This window comes from Oryctolagus cuniculus, chromosome 6, assembly GCF_051225735.1.
Source record: "Oryctolagus cuniculus isolate XC-2025 breed Fujian yellow rabbit chromosome 6, ASM5122573v1, whole genome shotgun sequence".
In the NCBI taxonomy this organism is placed as follows: Eukaryota; Metazoa; Chordata; class Mammalia; order Lagomorpha; family Leporidae; genus Oryctolagus; species Oryctolagus cuniculus.
In genome coordinates, this window is record NC_142872.1 from 25,286,322 (window position 1) to 25,303,932 (window position 17,611).

At 56.2% G+C, this 17,611-nt stretch overlaps 1 protein-coding gene across 2 annotated transcripts in view; it reads left to right on the forward strand.

The window, feature by feature from the left end:
* Window positions 1-17,611, forward strand: part of TGFBI (transforming growth factor beta induced) — a 55,478-nt gene that overhangs the window by 12,302 nt on the left and 25,565 nt on the right. Inside the window, exon 1 of one of the 2 annotated variants that reach the window (XM_002710222.6) lies at window positions 14,271-14,475. The exons of the other annotated variant lie outside the window; for it this stretch is intronic. Within the exon in view, the coding sequence (XP_002710268.1) occupies window positions 14,342-14,475 (134 nt within the window). The 5' untranslated portion in view covers window positions 14,271-14,341. Of the gene's footprint in view, window positions 1-14,270; window positions 14,476-17,611 lie in introns of those variants that run through there. 2 annotated transcript variants of the gene reach the window in all.

Below are 17,611 nucleotides of genomic sequence, written 5' to 3' on the forward strand. Positions count from 1 at the left end.
GCTACAGAGGGCTTGATTCGCAAGGGGACAGAACTTTCTATAAACTCCATGAACTGAACCTGCGGTTCTAATATGTGGACAGACAATTCATGCAAGGCTTGTCTGGTGTATCCGGATAGATGGCAGACATCTGTGAGAATCTTCTGTAAGAGCTGCAGGAGGGTCCGTTCTCGGAGAAGATTTGGGAGCAAGATGTTGGAGGAGCACTGACGCTCAGCCGCATAGCCCTGGCTGTGACTCCTGGCTCCGTGGCTCTGCAGTCTTGGCCACGTCCCACCCTTTCTGAGGCTCAGTCTCTCATCTGCAGAAATGAGGACAAGCAGCCCCACTCGATGGAGCTTTAAAAGATCAAATCAGAGAGACCAGGAAGCGGCCTGGCCTGCAGCCGGCTCTGGGTGGGTTGACAAGTGTGATTACCATGGGTGGCATCTGCAGAACCACGAGGTCATGGGGAGGAGCTCCGTGAAGGGGAGCACACTTTCCCCTCACTCGTGATTCCCTGACCCCCAGGGGAACCCAGACGGTTCATGGGGGCCGTACCATGAGGCATCCAGATCCCATGCCTCCCCGTTGCCTTCCTTCTTCGAACTTTCTCAAAGAAAATCTCTAAGTGCACCTCTTCCAGGATGTCTCCCCTGGTTAACACAGCTTCGGCACGGCCTTTCTCTTTCATCATTTGACTGGTTCATGCTAGGTACTCCGCAGGCTGGCTGGTTGGCAAGTCCATGAATGAATGCTGGGGATAGGTCAGTGAATAAGGCAGCCGTTCCCCTACGCTTGCCAAACATGCCATCTGGTACGGAAGACAGACCTGTCCCTGGCACATGCTATGGTGGTAGGAGGAGAGGCACTGGTGAGCTCCAGAGGAATGTCAGCACAGGGGGCTTCCTGGAGGCAGTGTTGTCTGAACTGAAATCTGATGGGCAAGTGGAAAGCAGACAACAGGAACAGTGTGTTCAGAGGCTGGAGGTGAGGAACAGTATGCTGGATTCGGAGGACTGAAAAATTTTCAGTGCACTTGGCGACAAAGAGGCGGGTCTCCTGAATTTGAACTTGATTTCTTGCCTCTTCTTGGCACTCCCAGACAATGATGTGCTTGTGGAAAACACAAAGATTCTTCCACAACTTTTGTGTTAGTCCCACATTTGCTTGACTGCTCAATAGGCACAGCTGACACCTGTTCACCGGGTGAAGCTCTCTGGAGCTTCCTTGGAGCCCATCTTCTGCAGCCCCTGGGCCTGGACACTGCAGCATGGAACCCAGGCTAGCCAGGAGGCACCTGCAGAAGCCCATCTACTGACTCCTGTGACGTCAAGGAAGCCATGTCCTCAAATGCCTTTTCTCGCATGGTTTCCAGTTGGGACTACGGGCGAGCACTGCTCCTGGAAGCAGTGTGCCCACCTGGTGGCCCTGGGGCTGCTCCTGTGGGCTGGGTGAATAGCAGTGGCCTGGCTTGTCTTGGCCTGCCTTCGCCGACTGAGGCCAGGGAAGGGCACCAAGTCAGCAGCAGGCGTGAGCCAGCAGGATTGTCTGCTCAGACCTGAGCGCGGGCAGGTCAGATCCAGTCACCATCAGACAGCCTTAGTCTTTTTTTTTTTTTTTAAGATCTATTCATTTATTTGAAAGAGTGACAGAGAGGGCAAAGGATGGATCTCCCATCTGCTGATGTCCCCAACAACCCGGTCTAGGGTAGGCTGAAGCCAAGAGATTGGAACTCCATCCAGGTCTCCCACATGGCTGGCAGGGACCCAAGTACTTGGGCCATCATCTGCTGCCCTCCCAGGTGCGTTAGCAGAGAGCTAGAGGAGCTGGCCCTCAAACCAGCATTCCACTGTGGGATGCCGTGGCTTAGCCTGCTGCTCCACAATGCCTACCTCCAGGCTGAATTTTTCTTACGGCCCTCAAATCTTCCCGGCCAACTATCTGCTTTCTCTCTTACATACCCTTTGGGCCTGTCTGTCTACGAAAGTAACTGCCACAGAGACACAGGCCATGGTCCCTGACAAGCCAAAGCCAGCTGGGGTTGGGTTTTTTTTTTCTTGTGAAGCATGAAACCAAAGATTGTCTGTAATCTTTCAGAGCATTCCTAGTTGCAACATTTTCCTAGAAATCCACAAGTCAGTGCTGTTTGTGTTCTAGAGAGCGATGAAATGCATCCTCGGCCCTCCCACGGCAGCTGAACGCTGTGGCCGGCTCCAGGGTGGTCAGGGGTACCACCGCAGAGGCACGGCCACTGCCCCTCTGTCTGCTGGGGAGGGCCATGCGTGTGTCTGCTTGTTTCCATGTCACCGGTTTCAAATACTCAGAGGTGATTTTCCCTGTGGTTGTGGTTGTTGGTCAACCGATGGAAATCAACAGAAGACGACTTTTCCCAAAAGCCTGGGTTCACATGGCCTGGCCTCCAAGGCCTTGGGCCAGCTGCAGACTGGCAGGGACGTCACCTGAGACCTGGACTCAGGTTGAAGCTCCCCACACGTGCAGCCCGGCTGCTCACACCCTGCCAGAACCCACCGTTGCGTGCCACTTTCCTCTCCTGAAAGCAGGCCCACTCGCCCTGGTGAGTCCTCTGCTAGGCCTGTCCTCCAGGCTGCCTTCGCTGGCTACTTTCCTCTGGCGCTGGACACTCCCTGGCTTGCTTTCATGGGTCCGTGACCTCTGTGTTTGTAAGCACCCTGAAGTCAAGAGCAACCATCCCTCACCTCTCCGCTCTGGAGCCGTAGAGGAAGCAAGCGTTGCGTGGGTCAGGTTCCCGAGCGAACGCCGGCCCCTGTGCCATTGCCTTGGTGGTGGGGTGTTTTCTTCCCAGCTCCAGCCTCCATCTCTCATTGTCGTTTAGGACGACTGTGATAAGTAGGGAACTTTCCACGACCTTCCTTTTCAGGAGATGTCTTCCCTGAGGTTCCTGCGTTTGGCTGCCATCCACTCTGCGGTCTGTGCGAGGTAAGCCCTCGACAACAGCGAGTGCTTGCAGCCAAGTGAGTCCTCGGAGATGAAACCACAGAGGCCGACCCGCCGGGACCAGTAGCCGCCTGCTCTTAGCAAGGAAGAAAGGCCTTGCATTTGTTCTCGTCACCGTGCGGATCCCGCGCCAACCCCCACATCTGGAAGCAGTTACGGGGAGCGAAGAGGCAAGGAGGCCTGCGTCTCATGACCCTGGAGGCTTCCTTTCTGCCGCTCTGTTTATTAATTTGCTGGTTTAGAGTGATCGGCTTGGGTCCCCAGAGTGAGTTACAGGAACCGAAGGGAGGAAGAGTGGCCCCGGCTATCACGGCACTCCATGAAAGCAGGCCAGGGTCTTACCAGGGGGCTCGGATGGACTTTGTGTCTAAATAAACAAGGTTTCAGAGCTGCATACTGTGTAGTACTTTAATTACTCAGCCAAGTCCTTTTAAGCTCTGTCTTAAGCTTAAACCCCTCCCCAGCTTGGCAGAACTCAGCTGCCTCTGTCTCTAGGGCTCAACAGGATTTGTACAAACGTTCGGGATTTGGACACAAAGCAAGCCTGTTATTTGCACATCACACAGATACACACTTGTTGCCCTTCCTGGCCTCCCTAAGTCTGTAAACAACTTAGAAGTTAGGAAGGAGCTGGACTGTGTTTTGCACAGCGCCAGGGCAAGGCAGTGTTAGCTGCGGATGGTGCCCACAAGATGCCAATACAACCCAGCGGCGTGCAGGGTCAGCTTCAGGGCTTGTGAGTTCTGGAGTTTGAAAAGCGCCATGGAGAAGACTTGGGTCTCTCTTTGACAAGGACCAATGCAAGGCTAAGGCTGTGCAGCGTCTTCGGCTCCGTACAGCAGAGAGGGATAAAAGGGTGACCTTAAATGCGAACATCAGAAGGCCATTCTCTTTGGCCAGGAAGAACGAATGTGCAGGGAAGCAATCCTTGCAGGTCCTCGTGCGTCTCAGGCGAGGTAAAGCACTAACAAGAAGCAGACATGCAGACTAGCAGTTCTGTCTTCGCACTCAGCCTGTCTCCGGGCTCTGGGTTGATGAGTTGCAGTCTACCTTGCCGCCTTGGCCTGGCTCCCAAGCAGACGATGAATCACTTCTTCTGGGAAGAATCCCACCCCCCATCCCCCTTCAGCTCATTTCCCTCCCACCTCCTTCCCCTCCCCCCAGGCCCTGCTGCCTCCCACCCCTGCCGTGGGCTGTGTGGCTAGGCGCATTGCTTTGGCATTCCTTGCTCCGAGAGAGAGCCCCACATTAGCCACTTCCTTCATTGTCTGTGCCCCCCCCCCCAATCCCCGCTGGCTCCCCACCAGACTGCGAGTGCCTCCGGGCCTCCGGGCCGAGAATGACTCAGCCATCTCTGGACTGGGCTCTTAGCCGGCGTTGAGTTAAGTGTAGATTCGGTCAAGAGCTGCTTTCTGGAGCAAGCTGGTTGCCCGTATGCTGGCAGTAACCATTTCTTAGGGAGGTAGAATAACAAGACTGACAACCTCTGGGTCAACTGTTATTTCACAAATGTGCTCGCGTGCGCGATCCGATCTTTCCTACAGTCTTCAGGGGTCATTCCCATTCTTTCTTGTCTTAGGATCTCGGTGTATTAAATATTAAAGTGACCATGATGTTAGTTTGAATAATTATCTGGCAGATCATTGAGATTTGATCAGTAGTAAAAGAGGAATTAAAGAAGATTTAATGTGTCCTGCCGGAGTGTTGTCACACTTGGAATTATGCCAAGTAACTCCCCCACCCCAAAAAAGAAATTACCTTTCCCTTCTTATTTTACAAATTTTCCTGGTGCTTAAAGAGAAACGACTGCTTAGTATATCTTGGGCTGTCCCCAGTGTGAAATGCATTAAGGAAAGAAAGTGATCTGTCTTGCCAACCAGAAAGTCAGACAGTTCAGAAGGCTCAGTAGGGATCTGGACAACTCGTGCTGAATGGCTGGAGCTTGCTGACTCCAGTTCCCACCTGCTTAAGGATCCCGCGGGAGCTGAGACCAGAAATTTATGCATGGAGGGTCCCCCGGGGGCAGGTTGGGTTGGGCTGTGACGTGTTCCCTCCGGGGAGGCTACAGGTGTCAGGGCTGCACACCCCTCCAGCTTCTTTCCAGACCCTGGGGGCAAGGCAGGCATGAGCTTACCGGGGGTTTAAGGAAGCAGTTCCCCTGCTGTCTGTGTCGGTGAGTAGCTTTTCCATACTTAACTGAGATTCTGCAGGCTTCAGCAGAGGAAGACCTGGGGGTGAATGGGAGGGCAGAGTCACCAGTGGGCACTGGAGGAGCACTGGGCTGACACGCTGTCATGGCCCCCATGCCTGGGAAGCGCCGGCTCACCCAAGTCCACTCTGCTCCAAGCACAGCACATTCTTCTTGCTGGGGCCATGATGGTGGGGTTGTTGAGGGAGGCTGAGGACTTCTAGTGAACTCACTCAAAGGAACCCTGGTCTCCTAGGGAATCCACACTGCGGATCCGGCAGCCCAGTTCCCTGCCTGTCTGGGGAAGGGGCGACTGGCCTTGTGCCAGCCAGCTGCCTCGTTCACCACAGTGGCTGCCTGGGACCTGGGAGGCTTTGCTCAGCAAACATCTGTGCAAGGAGGTCTGAGGGGTGTCAGAAGCTATGGAGTTACACCCCCAGGAGGAGGCACGGTGCACACAGGGAGTTTGATAGGGCAGACACAGGGGCCGGACTGCCTCCCTTTGGACCCTTATTCTTTTGTCTGCTGCCTTCAACACTGCTCTGCCGACTTCTGTCATCTCTCCCAGTCTTGCATGGACAGAGTGACTCCATGCAGGAAGGGCTCGGGGTGGCCCATGTGTGCCCATGCATGCCTGTCTGTGTACTCTTCGGACTGCTTGTCCGCTTCATTCTGGGACCCACAGCCTTATCTGCAGGTGCCTGGAGGTCAGCCCTTGCTGCGCTTGTCTTTATTCTAATTGACACAATATTTGTCCGTGTTTATGGGGCACAGTATGATTATCAGACACATGGATACAATGTACAGTGATCAAATCAGTAAACAGCATGCCCATTTCACATGGATACAATGTACAGTGATCAAATCAGTAAACAGCATGCCCATTTCCTAACAGAGCTGTCTTTTTATGTATTAGGAACATTTAGACTTTTATTTTCTGGCCATTTTGAAATCTAAAAAATTGAGGCAGGCCAGCGCTGCGGCTCACTAGGCTAATCCTTCGCCTGCAGCACTGGCACCCCGGGTTCTAGTCCCGGTTGGGGCGCCGGATTCTATCCTGGTTGCCCCTCTTCCAGTCCAGCTCTCTGCTGTGGCCCAGGAAGGCAGTGGAGGATGGCCCAAGTGCTTGGGCCCTGCACCCACATGGAAGACAAGGAGGAAGCACCTGGTTCCTGGCTTTGGTTCGGCGCGGTGCACCGGCCGTAGCGGCCATTTGGAGGGTGAACCAACGGAAGGAAGACCTTTCTCTCTGTCTCTCTCACTGTCTAACTCTGCCTGTCAAAAAAAAAAAAAAAAAATCGTGGCAGACGGTAGTTCCCTCCCTGTGCTGTAGAAGACAAGAAGTCCTTCGCATCCTGCTGTATTTTGGTGCTCCTTCTCAAACTTCTCTCAACGCCCCCCCCCGCCCCCGCCCCACTCCCCTTCTGCTTCGTCGTCTCTAGTGGTCTCTATCTACTCTCTTCTAGGAGATGGACTTGTTAAGCCTCCACCAATGAGTGAGAACATGTGCTATTTGTCCTCTTGTGCTTGGTTTATTTCTCTTACATAGTAACCCCCAGGCCCATTCACCTGCTGCAAGTTGCAAGACTTGCATCTTTCTATGGTTAAGATTCCATTGTGTATACATACCACATTTTCTTTCTGTGTTCTTAAAGGTTTATTTATTTGTTTATTAGAAAGGAGGTGACTGAGAGAGACAGAAAGAGAGAGCTCTTCCATCTGCTAGTGCTGAGCCAGCGGAAGCTAAGAACCAGGAGCTCCAGCCGGGTCTCCCCATGGGAGGCAGGAACCCAAGCCCTTGGGCCGTCATGTGCTGCCTCCCATGCACATTAGCAGGAAGATGGATGGGCAGCAGAGGCAGAATTCAGTCCCAGGCACTCTGATATGGAATGTGGGCTTCCCCAGAGCAGCTTAACCGCTGTGCCACAACACCTGCGCCATTCCACGTCTTGCCGAGCCCTTGATGCACTGATGGCCACCTTGGCTGATACCACATCTCAGCCACTGTCAGTAGTGCTGCAGCCTCCAACATGCTGATTTTGTTTCCTTTGGATCTATGCCCGGCAGTGGCATAGAAGCAGTGGCCCAAGTCCCTTTCCCTGTCTCCCTGTATCATCCTAGACATTGTGTTCTTAGCTGCCAGCCACGGTGTGGTTTGTTCAGAGCCCGGAGGACCATCAGGAGCTCCCCACTTGGGCGACTGGGGGAGAAATTCTGGGGAGAACTGGGGAGGGGGTGCTACAGCCAGTCAATACTAAGACCTTGCCCCAGGCCCTGGCTTCTAAGCCGCTGGCTGAGGGGGAGTGGAGAGTCCAGAGAAGTCCATCTGGGTACACTGGGGCCATCTGCATGGGGTATGAGTTTCTCCTTTCTTGCCAGGGCCATGGTGTCAAGCTAGGCATTGAAGAGGCTGCAGGGTGTAAAACCACACAGGCAAAACGCGATGGCCCTCACCATGCAGGCTCTGCAATCTGCACACACTCCTGCTTCTATGCCATGGACTCAAACGTCCAGGGTGTTCTGTGGCTGGGTGGGTTGGGGTGATGTCAGGATAAGGGCCAAGTCTTGGGGTCTTGGAAGGCGGCTTAGCAGAATGGCTGCTGTAGAGCCAGCAGCCACAGCCGCTTCAGCCTGCCTTCCTTTCTCCTGACGCCAGCGCAGTACTGCCGCTGAGGAAGCTGAGACTTTCTGTCACTTAGCCTGGGGGAATACCCAGAGAATCAGGATGCGATGTGGGAGCACTCGCTGCTCCGTGATGGGACCGAATGCCCACTAGGTTGTGGAGGGAGCCAGGACCACACAGATCAATGCAGTGCAAGGTGCGTGATGGCGCAGCCCCCTAACGCAGCGCCCATAAGCGTCTCCATCTGTCCTGGCCTTCCCCCTGGACTAGGCGTGTGCTGCCCTGGGAGGGATGTAGGCCAGACCTTTCAAAACGGATCAGCATATGTGACCTGTGCTCCAGCATGGCTTAGTATGAGACTGTCAAAGAGTCTCAGGAGGCCGCACTGTGAAGACCAGCTGTGAGGCCAAGGAGAGACTGCATCCATGAGAAAGCCTGCAGAATGAACAGCCGGGGAACGCGCCTGAGCAAAGTGTCCCAACAGCAAAGCTGGCGTTGCAGGGAAAGCATCATGCGCTGTGGTGGAGGCGGTGAGGCATTCGAGTGGCGGGGGCTGGGAGAGATCGGGAAAGAACACTTGCAGAGTCTCGGGACCGGAAGAAGGGGGGAGAGGCAGAACTGAGTGCGAGGTTTCCAACCTTGCAAGATCCAAGGAATGAAGAGGAGCAGGAGGAAGGAGCTGCTGGGGGGGGGGGGGGGAGTCCCGTGCTTTAGAATGCATTGCTGCTGGGTGGGGTCTCTGTCTCTGGCGCCTTTGCCCTCGTGTGAGGAAGTGTGAGGGGAGCAGAGAAAACAGGCAGGGAAGCTTTGCTCTTCAAACCAGCAACCAGTTGTAGGCATCACTCTGCAAAATATTTGAGGTCAGGCAATTAAAGCAACCTCAACACTGCTTCTGGATTCTTCTAAGATATTTTAGCTGAGCCAAATCAATGGAATTCTCTGGTGAAAAATCAATTTCCCTAGAAAATAAATTTGGATTCCCACCAACAAGTAGCATTTGGCAAGCCCTGATTAAGAAAGCCAGTGTTTGGAGAAGTTGTGAAAGCAGCCAGTCATTTCAGAGATAAACACTGGGGACCTAATGCCTTCCTGAGGACAGCTACAGCTGTCACATTGCTGTCAATCGTGGCGCCCAAAGCCGCAGGTTTGTTGTTAGTTCCTGCTATTACCGTGGTCCGAACCCGCACCCTATGCAGGCCTTGAAAGGGAAGAATGGAAGATGCCTGGGACAGAACCTAATTTCCTGTCCCTGTTCAGTGTGTGGAAGACACTGTGCATCCAACCACACCCAGAGGAAAAACTGCTCATCCACAGTGTGTGCCGGGCCCCTGCGTGAGCGGAGAGCCCTGGCACATGTTTTCAGATGTACTCCTTTTTGTGACAAGGGCTACATGCGTGCAGTCCTGTTTTAATCAGATCTGAGCTCTGGCCATCTAACATGACCGTGTAGGCCGTGCTTGTCCCACACACGTATCAGTTCCTGAAGGACCTCGTGAAAATGCAGTCAGACTCTAGGTCTGGAGGAGGTCTAGGATTCTGTGTTTCCATGAAGCTCTGGGGTAGTGTTGATGCTACTACTTGCAGATCACATGTTGCGTGGCCAAGTGGCAAAAGACAACTCCTGAAAACTGAGATATGTAATCCCCCAAACATACTGTGTTTGCTCCTTAATTTCAGGAAGCGCAGGTGTTTCTGGGATGGAATGACCGCTGTGTGTCAAGTGCTGTGTCACAGGCTCTGTGTTAACAAGGTCGGGGCACCGCCCCCCCCGGATGTGATCTTGTCCTCTGGCCCAAACTCACCCTTCGTCCTCACTAGCAATTCGTGGGGAATGGATTCCCAGAGTTCTCTAATAAACCACATGGTGAGGAGTTCAGGAGACCAGGTTCCCTCTGGAAACGATCTTGGCTGTGTCCCCCGGCTCTGCTGATGCCCTCACATCACTAGGGCCTTGGGCAAGCGGGGCTGCTGGCAGGCCTGGGGCCGGCAGCTGTGACTGCCAGCTCTCCTCCCTCTCCCCCCACCCCCCGACCCAGAACCCATTTCTCTCCAGGGCTCCTTCATGGGGAACTTTAGAGGTCGAGTCCCGTTGTCATGCACCACAGGGTTATTTTCAAACACTACTAGAGATCTCGTGTGTGCCGCAGGCTGCAAAAGCACTCATTTCTTGAAAGTAGCTAGTACTTCGAGTAGTTATTCTTCCAAAAAAGCCTCATTTTCTCCTCTTTAGATTGACATGGAAAGAACAACAACCAAAAAAAAAAAAAAATCCTTTCCCAGTGAAAGGCTCTTTGGTGTGCTGCGCCTGCCCGGGGTTGGGACGGAGGATCTGGCTCCTTCCAGGGCTGCGTCACCACGGCTCCGGGGTGGGAGGATGCCCGCATTAGGGGGGTGCTGCCTTGTATGGCTCTGCAGGGGGTGACAGGGGAGGGCGCAGAGTGGGGATTTTTTTTCTTTAAATATCTGAACAGTGAGTAAAGCATTACTGTAATCTCTGCCCTGAGCTCATGGAAAAACTCCAGTCATCGAACGTCAGGTTTACAGATGGGGGACGTGCAGTCCAGCGGCATCACCCGACTTGCCCCAGAGCCCTAGCGCTTGCTGGAGGCTCCCAGCCTCGTGCATCCAAGGCGCGGCTTCCCTACAAGCTGTCACGCAGCCAAGCGTGCCCCGTCCTGGGGCCAGCGTCTGGGCTTCAGCCGATGCTGCACCTTCCAGTACCCTGTGACAAGCCGTCAGACTGCAGCAGAGAGAGGTTTTGCTTTCAGTCTATTAAATGAGCATTTTCAGGTCATTACTTCTAGAGCCACGAAAGTCTCCTGCCTTCTCAGTGACCTCTACTGTCTAGAATAATTCCTGGGGAGAGGGAACAGGAATTGCAGCAACTCATGTCAACTGGCCACTCCCCAAACGGTCGCAATGGCTGGGGCTGGATCAGGCCAAAGCCAGGAGCCCAAAATTCAATCTGGGTCTCCCATGTGGGTAGCAGGGACCCAAGTACTCAGCCATTGTCCTCTGTACTCCCAGGTGCATTAGCAGGGAGCTGGGTCAGAAGTGGAGCAATGGCAACTCAAACTGGTGCCACTATATGGAATGCCTGTGTTGCAAGCAGTGTCTTAACCCACTGTGCCACAACTCTGGCCCTGATAGGTTTTATTATTATCTCTAAGAGGTTGAATAGCCTGCTCAAGGCCACACAGCTGAAAAGTAGCAGGACAGGAACTGGAACCCAAGTCAGGGCTCCCAGAGCACTCAACACATTTGCTACACTAGTGCCGTTGCTCACTGGCGAAGACTGGCTCGGGGATCCAAGCTGTAAGTGTCAACCATCAAGCAACATTTCCAACTGCTGCTTCCTCCCCTCGGAGTGTACACCCATCCCAAGAACTTTCTTTCAGTTCTTCCCCCAGCCTTGTGGTCAGGACCACCCCAATTCCACAAAGGGGTTATTTGAGCAGCAGCTCATACTCGGATGCCAATCCATGGGGCACTGCGGTTTGGACCTTCACCCCGGCCAATCCAACCTCCCCGGCTTATGAGCGTAGCTACCATGCTTTTGACTCACTGAGTGGGCTCATTGCCAAGGACATCCATCTCTACTGGCTCACGGGCTGAGGCAGAGAGTCAGCAGATGGAATCTTCTGGGGTGGAAATCACCACTTCTTCCTACTATGTTCTCTGGGTCAAGGGGAAAAGAGAAAATGGTAATAAACATCACGAGGGGAAAAAGGAGGCAAAGTCAAGATGCAGCTCAGTCCAGGGACCCTGAGCCAGCAAGTGCAACCCTATCCTCTCAGAAAGTTGGTTTGGGAAAATCCACTTACTCCAGACCCAAGTATGTGCTTCTCTGTGCTCCCCAGGGAGCAGTACAGTCCCCACCTGGACAGAGGACAAGCAGAGCATTTTCCCCAAAGTGGCAGAGGTCCCCAACACAGGAACTGGTCCCCAGTTGTAGCCAGAGGAGTAAATGTCTCACCTCTCCCTTCTGGGGAGATCGGGTGAGGAGGAGGCCAAGGAGGCTCTACTCAAGGTCAAAGCCACAGCAGAACACCCCTAGTCTTCAATGCAAAAGATATAGGCCCAGCTCCCAGTGCTCCAGGAAACTTTGTATGTATAGCCTTATGGCCTCTGCCTTTCTGAGTGCCAGCCATACACTAGCAACCACTCAGCTTGACCCCTGCTTGCCTGCTGGCTCCCTGAAGCCCTCCCCAGTGTCCTCCCTGGCCCCTGTGACCCCCCCCCCCAGGGATCCTTCTCAGCCAGCGCCCCACTTCCTCCACCTCTCCAGGTGGGTGTCCCCCTGGGTTCTGCCACCCCCTCCTCTTTTTCCCTTGGCTTCTCCTCCTGAGGGAGCGCATCAGTCCATGGCAATCACAAGCATCTACTAGGGTGTTTGACTCAGATCTGCCTGCCCGAACCCTCCACCTCCCTGAACCCCAGACCTCTGAATACAGCTCCCTCCCATCCATCTCCTCCATCTGAAAATGCGGAGGCTGTGCGTGCACTTTGTGCACAGAGAGCTGCAGTCACGGCTCACCCACAGGTGCGCCTTTCCCAGGGGAGCAGTGCTCCTGCCCCAGTCCTCCCAGGCACAAGCCTTGAGCTTACCTCTGCCCCTCCTTCTCCTTGCCCTCCGTGCCCAACAGATTTCCCAGTCCGGTCAATACTCGAACTGCAATCTCCCTTAACCCTGTGTCCTGCCCTGCACTCACTCCCACCCCAGTCAGCCTCTTCCTGCTCCTCAGTCCTCTCCTTACCCCACTCCTGCCGGTGGCCTTGACCTGCCTCTATCCCCCTCCTTTCCGACAGTGCTGTTCCAGCATCTTGGAGCCTCCCTCAACTTTCCCAGGCTTTCTCCCTGACAAGCTTCTTAGAGCACAGCCTTAAAATACTCACTTCCTCTCCTCCCCACCAGCCACCACTTCTGGCTTCAGGCATCCTGCTGTCCACAGCCAAGTCCCCGGTGACCTCTCTGTTTCTGAGAAGGTGGACACGATTCGGAACCGTGCTGGGCGCAGGCTGTTGACAGCTCCCCCGCTCCTGGACTCCCTGGGTCCCATGGCAGCTCCCCATTCTCAGCTTGCACCCGTGCTGCTGTCAGCACTCCCTCTCCTGAAGGCCTGCTCTCTTCCCCGTCTCCTCCCTCCTTCCCCAGGCTGCGGGATGACCCAGGCGTAGATTTCCATGCCAGATCTTCAGTCCCACTGCCCATGGGATGCTCCGGCGGGATGCATCATAATCATCCCAAATCGCAGCAGGCCTGGACCCCTCTCTCCATGCCCTCATCCCCAGAACAGCACCACTGCCCACCAGAATGCCCCTGCCCCAGACACCATACTCGCCCGTGGCTTCTTTCTTGCTGGTTCCTGGTATACAGGTGAGGTACACAGGCAACCTCCTGACACCCGTGCAATTGGCCCACCACTGTCCATCCCCACTCTACTCCCAAGCTCTGCCATGGCCCCTTCTGGTCACCTGATCCTGCCTGCAGCCTGCTTTTTTCTTGTCTGATCTACTCAAAGCCTGCTTGGGACACTGACCGAGCCCTTGTCTGTGCCCCTGTCACCAGGGCTCCGAGCTTGGCTCTGGGCCCTGTGTGCTCCTAACTCTTCCCCTACCCTTCCCTCCACCTCCCCGCGTGTTCCTGTCAGTTAACTCGAGTTCCCTAAATGTGCACCTCATTTTGCATAGCGAATTCCTTCTCATCCTTCATACAGGACAAGGGTCACCTGCCTGGGCCAGGTGCTGCCTCTGGACTTGAAAGCCTCAGCCCATTTCCATGGCTTGGCCCATGGAACTCCCCAGCTGTGCGCCCTTTCAGAAAGTACTGGAAAGAGTCTGCTCATCCATCCTCCCCCTCCTCCTCCTCCCAGCCCTCAGGGCTAGGAGTGCCTTGTGGCTTATTCCTGACTAATAGGTGTTTGGGTGCATACCTGCCTCCTCAACAGGTGACTATGTTTCTCTGCTCTGAGCTCCTCCAGGGGTGCATGGTGCTCATAGCTGGTTTCTGGGGGAGGGGGGGATGAATGAGTGCATGGCCTCCCCAAGGTTTCCAGGAACAGCTGGGGGCCCACACACCCCGCCTCGCGATTTGCTGGTCTCTCCATTAGCACTGGTGCGGCTGGCATGCGGAGTGTTGTGGGGGCCAGTACTGCCTCTATTAGTGCCTGAAGTGTTTAGTTAGCCAGAGCAGTGCTCGGTCCCGGGGTTCGGTTCGGGGCGTGAAGGACCTGAGGAGGGAGCGAGGTTTGAGGCGAGCCTCAGTGGCAGCGGCCGCTCAGCGCTCAGTGTCACCAGCACCAGGGCGGGTTGGGAGCGCTGGGCGCGCGGGTGCCGGCAGAGCCCGGAGCAGCAGCGCGGGCGCGGCAGCGGGCGGGGGGCGCCGGCGGCTGGGGAGGCGCCAGGCCGGCCCGCCCTCCCCGCGCCGCGGCCGCTACCACGCCCCTCGCGGCCGCTCCCTCCCGCTCGCCGCTTACTTAACCTGGCCCGGGCGGCCCAGGCGCCCTCACTTCGCCGGAGCCGCCCGCTCGCGCGTCCTGGCGTCCCTCGGTCCGCGCGCGTCCTCCAGCTTCATGGCGCTCCTCGTGCGTCTGCTGGCCCTCGCCCTGGCGCTGGCCTTGGGCCCCGCCGCGACCCTGGCCGGCCCCGCCAAGTCTCCCTACCAGCTGGTGCTGCAGCACAGCCGGCTCCGGGGCCGCCAGCACGGGTAAGCCGGGCCGCCCCGCCAGGGGCGCCTGACGGACGGGGGCCCCCGGGCTCCGAGCGCACGCGCGGGGGGCAGGCATCCAAGAGAGCGAGGGGCGCAGGGGACAAAACCCAAAGGAAAAGCAGGCAGGGGCGCGGGGGAAGACCAGCTCTGCAGGCGGTGGAAGGAGGGAGGTGCGGCTTGGAGGCTGGAAAGCCTGGAGGAAAAGGTCAGGGAGTGGCCAGCGACCCCCAGCTCAAGCCAAAAGGCAGAGGCTGTGGCGCTTTCAACTGCTCTCCCAGAATCGCCGTGGGAAGGTGCCCAGGGCAAGCCCACTCAGCGGTGCACACACCCCTACCCATCCCGCGCTGGCCCTTGTCCCATGACCCCAGACAGGAGGCGGGGGCCACCCAAGTGGCAGCACCTCAGGCACCCCAGAGTTCACTTGGCTGTAGTTGCACCCACCACCTGGCATCACAGCACTTCCTCCTCTGCCCCACGAAGAGCAGAATTCCCTGGGCCTTGTGCTCATTGTGTGGATGGGGAAACTGAGTCATGAAAAGACACATGGCCCCGACCACTCCCCGCAGTCCTGTAGCACGCACTGGAACCAGGCCTGGAGTGATCTGAAAGCGGAAGCCAGGTTTGTACCTGTGGGACACTGCACTGCAGATACTCCCTTGAGACGCAGGGGATGTGTTGGTGTGGGAGGCAAACCCAGGCAGCGGGTCTGAGCGGGTCTGAGCTGTTGAGGAGCCTGGCCTAGGCCAGGTGGAGGTGGGCAGTTTTCTGCATCCCAGCTCACGCAGGTCATGGCTACTTCACACCTGGGCTGGCTTTGTTGCCGCTTCCAGCCAGCCTGGTGGTACTGACTTTCCCCAGGGGAAGCCCCACTGCCTTGGGGCCTGGCATTCACACCTGGGGCAGCTCTGCCCTCAGACCCAAAAACTGTTGTGGGTGAGAGAGTTGTCTGCCTAGGCGCTGCCAAGGCCTGGGCTCCCCACACCTGCCAGTGCCCTGGGCCCCCAGGGGTATCAGTGGCCTCTTTTAGGGAGTAACTACCCTTGTATCCTCTGCCCGTGGCTTTGGCATCACTTGGGCCGTCTGAGGGGAGGTGGTGCTGGGAAGATGACATCCATCCCCAACCTCAGTGTCGTCCTGGGAAGGAGAGCACCAGGGTGTCCAGGAGCCGTCAGGGAAAGGGGAGACTCCCCTTGGACTTAGGAGGGAGGGTCAGAAAGATGAGTGGGTGCGAGGCCCACGGCGCATGCGGTGTTTTCATGACCTCTGCCAGCTCACCTGTGCCCTCCCTGCTTTCTTGCCAGTGGGCCAGGCTGTGTTCCATGTCACAGTCTGCCAGAAGGCTGTTCCTTCTGCCCCTTCACCTTTGAGTCAGGAGCAGAGCCCAGGGGTGCCCCTGCAGCATGGCACCCAGCCTGGCCTGTCCACCCGGCCACAGTGCAGGGCCCCACCAAGGGTCCTGGCTATGCAAACCTCCTGTCCTTGGGAGCCCAGAGCGGCACTGGCCAGCACGTGCTTTTTATTACAAGTTTCAGAAATCCGCTCACTGCCCCACCACACCCCAGCAGGCCACTCCTCTTGATGGGCTCCTTGCAGTGTAGTTGGCGAGGCCGATAGTCAGAGTGACAGGCAGAGTGATCCCGGGCACAGGAGCAGTCCTGCCCCAGTCACACGTGGGTGCATGGGGCCGAGAAGTGGGATATAAAGGGTACCAGCATGGCTGCGTGGACTTGCACTGTCCCTGAAAATACCCTAGGGCTGCCTGGCCTTGCACGCACAGGCGTGGCACCTTGTGGGAAAGGATGACCTTGTTCAAGCGCCACGGTGAGAACTGGTGACCCGGGAAGGAGAGCATCTTTGCCACTTTCAGGAAATGCCGTGTGCTCCGCGAAGCACGGGAACGCCGTCTCCGCTTTCACGTCCATTTGCCCTGCACGCTCCCATTGTACAGGTGGTGAAACTAGCTCAGAGACAGAGAGCAACTGTGCAACACAGAAAGCTGCAGGGGGAGTCCTAAGTGGCCTGCTCTCCTGACTCCCAGCTGCGTCGGTGCTGCCGGAGGGAAGCAGAAACATTATACCGAGAGCTAAAAATGCAGTCATACTTGTTAATATCAACAATCAAAAACTGGACGGAGTCCCCGAAGCACTTGGCTTTCAAGTCCAAGTTCAATGGCAGTGCTGTTGTGCTAGGGGCAGGAGGCCCAGAAATGCTTGATACTTCAGCGTCAGTTTCCTATGTCTGCTGCCCACTCCCACCACCCCACCACCCCACCCCTGGTGTGAAAGGGACCCCAGCGGCCCCCAGCTCTACTCGTGTCCCTGAGGACAGCAGCAGTGGAAAGTCATTCTGCAGAGGAATGCTGGCGCTGCGTCCACAGAGACTGTGCCAGACACCTCCGGCCAGTGGCCGGGACTCCATCAGCCGTCAGTGTTTCCTGCCTGGTCAGATAGAAGAACTCCCAGGGTCGTACAACAATAAATAGGATGTAGAGCTGGACTGTGGCCAGCACGGATTCGTCAGGGGTTATTCGGGGACTGTGCATCCCAGGCAGCAAGCAGAGGTTCAGAGATCTGCTGGCATTCGGTCAGGCCCAGCTGGGGCGAGGGGCCCCAGACCTCCCCGCTGCTGGCCTGTGTGCTCCTCTGCTGCCTTAGCACTCCTGTCTTCAGGTCCTTATGTCACTGCTTCCTTGAGCCGCTCCCCTCTGCCTATAGGACAGGAGGTGACAGCCACAATATAAGAGACGGGACAGAGGAGTAATGAGGATGACTTCTCCCTCGGTGACCCAACTCCAAATGGGAGCCTTGGCCAGGTTCCTGTAGGCAAGGTGGTGGGGCCACTGGGTGAGGCTTCCTGCCAACCACTGTGCATGCGGAATGACACCTGTGGGTGACACATGTAAAGTAACTGAGGAGTCGATGGTGAAGGAACGCCCCCTGCTTTGTGAGCCCCTGAGCTTCCTGAGCTCAGGGTTTGGGGGAAGCCCTCGGTGTGTTTGCTTTGTGTTCCTCTGTCTTGCGGTTCGTCAGGGAAACTGCCTGCCTCCAGTTTGGGAAGATCACTCCTGGCTGTCACCACGGAGCCACAGTAGCCTCCCTGCCCCAGCAGCTCCCCATGAAGGTCCCACCACAGG